We start from the raw sequence: 4,000 nt of genomic DNA on the forward strand, positions 1-4,000 counted from the left end.
TTGTTGTTAGGTGCTGTCGAGTTGATTTCAACTCATAGCGACCCTATGTACAATAGAACCATACACTGTCTGGTCCTGTGCCATCCTCACAATCCTTGTAATGCTTGAACCCATTGTTGCAGTGACTGTGTCAATCTGTCTTGTTGAGGGTCTTCCTCTTTTTTGCTGACCCTCTACAGTGAGCAGTAGATATAAACATCCTTGTTCATGATTTAATCCTGACTGGAAGCTTATTGGGGGTGACGGTGGAGGCAAAATATTGCTTTCTCAGGTCCAATGTTTTCTGGGGGTCTTCCTATTCCTTCTGAAAGAAAAGGAATAAAGTATCCACTTTGTCCAGAAGAAATATGGAAATGGAAAGGAGAGGCATCTTGAGAAAAGTCACGAACTATCAGATGGAAAAACATGGCTTTTTGTAAGCTTCCACTTTCCTAAAGATTCATGTTCTAAAGGCTTCTAATTGAAGTTTGTTGAGAGCTGTATGAAAGGAAGCGAGGGGCACTTAAAATACTTAGAAACACTTAGGAGCGTGAATGTTCAGAGCAGTTAGAATGGGTGGGTGGCTGTATTGCTCTGTGGTTAAGCCATTGGGCTCTGGCTCCACACAGATTTGGCTTGATTTTAGTTCATTCACTTAACTGTGTGACATTGCATTAAGTTGTTTCACCTCAGTAGTCTTCATTTTTGTCATCTGTAAAAAAGGATGGAATTTCCAGGTGTATCTAAGAAATTTATGTGAGGCATGCTTTGCCAATTCATTGCTCTCAGTGTATAAACTCTCAAACGGTTTAGTGTCTTCCCTTTTAAAAATGATTTTAGTCTGGGCTCCCTAATTCATTTGTCTATGCATCCATGTACACATCCATTATTTCTTCAACTGTCCAACAAGTATTTTTTCAGCACCACCTACCACTGGCTGGCATTGCAAATAGAGCTTAGACCAAGAAGATACTATCCCTGCACTCCTGGAGTGCAGAATAAAGGTGAATACAGACTTTAAATGTATTTGTTATTATTATGGGCACTGTTAATGAGATAGCATAGGATACCATGGGGGTGCATAACTTGGGGGTCATCCTTCTCTTCTTCATTATTCCACTCTTGAAATTCCATTTTACCATTCTTTTTCAGTTACCTTGCCCCTACTCCCACATTTTCTGCAAATGGCTAAGTTCACAAACAATATCCTTATTGTCAGTTCTTATATTTTCAGTCTTCATATTAATTGCTCTCTGCAGCATTTCACATTGTCAACCATCCATGTTTCTAGAGATATTCTCTTCCTTAACCCTTTGTGCCACCCAGCTGCCTATCTCTATGGGAAAGTTTGCTGACTCACAACGACACTATAGGACAGAGTAGAACTGCCCCAAAGGGTTTCCAAGGAGCAGCTGGTACATTTGAACTGTCGACCTTTTGGTTAGCAGCTGTAGCTCTTAACCACTGAGTCACCAGCCTTCCACTGTGACCACAGGGCTTCTAAACCTCCATATCTGACATCAAATCGAGATTGGCATTATGGGCATTGAAATTATTTTAAACATGAATTTAACTCAAAACCAGAATTGTCATTTCCACAAGTGTAATCTTTTTCCTTCTCTTTTTTTCTTGATTGAAATCAACGACAAATACAATACACTCAGGGTCTCAGGACTGAAATTTTGTGCAGTATTCTTTCTCCATTTTGCTTGCTCGACCTATTCCTACATGTTAAGAGCCAATTTCAATGTTATCTCTTCTGAAAATATTTATCGATTCTCTAACTCTGAGTTGTTTTCTCATTTACAAAAGCTTATTCATTTCTTTGTACTAACACTTAATAGGTTGTAAGTTATCTATTTCCAAGTCTCTCTTACTGGACTGGAGTTGAACTCTTTATTGGATACCTAGTAGCTGGCACAGAGCTTGGTACATAGTACAGACTCATCCATTATGGCTTGAATTCTGAAATTACTTAAGATTCACAAGCTTTTTGATGGCATCCTTGAAAGCTTGTTTTACCTGCTGGTTCCTTAGGATGTAAATAAAGGGGTTCAATAAAGGGGCAACTGAGGTAATCAGTAGAGCTACTCCTTTGTTGAATGTGTCCCTTTCTTTTGCTGAGGGCTTAACATAAATGAAAAAGCAGCTTCCATAAGAGAGGGAGATGACAATCATGTGGGAAGAACAAGTGGAAAAGGCTTTTGTCCTTTGCTAGGCAGAGGGGAGCTTTAGAATAGTCCTGATGATGAATGCATAGGAGAGAATCACTAGCACCAGAGTGAGCACCAGGGTCACAGATTCCACAAGAAAGACAACCTTCTCTACAAGGCTCGTGTCTGAACAGGAGAGTTCCCGAAGGGGCTCAAAGTCACAGAAATAATGATTCAGCCTGTTGGATGCACTAAAGTCCTGCTGACTCATTAGGGTGATAGGTGGTATAATAATCATTAACCCAGCCAGCCAAGAGCAGAGAACCAGCTGGGTACAGATTCTGCTGTTCATAATGGTCGTGTAATGCAGGGGTCTGCAGATGGCCACGTAGCGATCATAGGACGTTGCAGCCAGAAGATAAAACTCCTTTGCCCCAAGGAAAATGGCAAAGAAATACTGAGTGAAGCAGCCAGCAAAGCTGATACTCCTGTTCCCTGTTGTGATGCTGATCAAGACCCTGGGAATGATGTTTGTGAAGGAAATTTCTAAGAAAGAGAAGTTCCGGAGAAAGAAATACATAGGGGTCTGAAGGTGGAAATCCAGCAAGGTGAGGCTGACGATCGCCATATTTCCAATGGTGCTGAGCAAATAGGTGATGAACAGAAATGCAAAATTGCTACCTGGAGTTCAGGGACATCTGTTAGGCCCAGCAGGATAAACTTGGTCAACATAGCTTTATTTTTCATTGCTGAAATTCTTTTTCTTTTAGAATTTTTATTGTGCTTTAAGTGAAAGTTTACAAATCAAGTCAGTCGCTCACACAAAAACTTATATACACCTTGCTACATACTCCCATTTGCTTTCCCCCTAATGAAACAGTCCACTCTCTCCCTCCACTCTCTCTTTTCATGTCCATTTCACCAGCTTCTAGCCCCCTCTACCCTCTCATCTCCCCTCCAGGCAGGAGATGCCAACATAGTCTCCAGTGTCCACCTAATCCAAGAAGCTCACTCCTCACCAGCATCCCTCTTCAACCCATTGTCCAGTTCAATTCATGTCTGAAGAGTTGGCTTTTGGAATGGTTCCTGTTCTGGGCCAACAGAAGGTCTGGGGACCATGACCACTGGGGTCCTTCTAGTCTCAGTCAGGCCATTAATCTGGTCTTTTTGTGAGAATTTGGGGTCTGCATCACACAGCTCTCCCTCCCTCAGGGGTTCTCTGTTGTGTTCCCTGTCAGGGCAGTCATCGGTTGTAGCCAGGCACCATCTAGTTCTTTTGGCCTCAGGATGATGTAGTTTCTGGTTCATGTGGCCCTTTCTGTCTCTTGGGCTCATAATTACCTTTTGTCCTTGGTGTTTTTCATTCTCCTCTGATCCAGGTGGTTTGAGACCAATCGATTCATCTTATATGGCTGCTTGTTAGCATTTAAGACCCCAGACACCACTCTTCAAAGTGGGATGCAGAATGTTTTCTTAATGGATTTTGTTATGCCAATTGACTTAGATATCCCCTGAAACCATGGTCCCCAAACACCTGCCCCTGCTACACTGGCCTTCAAAGCATTCAGTTTATTCAGGAAACTGCTTTTGGTTTAGTCCAGTTGTGCTGACTTCCCCCGTATTGTGTATTGTCTTTCCCTTCACCTAAAACAGTTTTTATCTACTATCTAATTTTTTTAATTAGTTAATACCCCTTTCCCTTCCTCCCTCCCTCCCTCCCCCTTCTCATAACCACAAAAGAATGTTTTCTTGTCAGTTTAAACTATTTCTCAAATTCTTATAATTGTGTTCGTATACAAGATTTGTCCTTTTGCAAGTGACTGATTTCACTCAGCATAATGCCTTCCAGACTCCTCCATGTTATGAAA

General features: G+C 41.6%; 1 protein-coding gene across 1 annotated transcript; it reads right to left on the reverse strand.

Annotated features, from left to right (window-relative positions):
• Positions 1–1,950: 1,950 nt before the first annotated feature.
• LOC100672690 (olfactory receptor 2AP1-like) lies at positions 1,951–2,882 on the reverse strand. The gene is given in 2 exon segments (XM_010597695.3): positions 1,951–2,807; positions 2,810–2,882. Coding segments are annotated over 2 exon segments (927 nt in total). The 5' UTR covers positions 2,880–2,882.
• Between the last annotated feature and the right edge of the window lie 1,118 nt (positions 2,883–4,000).

This window comes from Loxodonta africana, chromosome 4, assembly GCF_030014295.1.
Source record: "Loxodonta africana isolate mLoxAfr1 chromosome 4, mLoxAfr1.hap2, whole genome shotgun sequence".
NCBI classification, from domain to species: domain Eukaryota; kingdom Metazoa; phylum Chordata; class Mammalia; order Proboscidea; family Elephantidae; genus Loxodonta; species Loxodonta africana.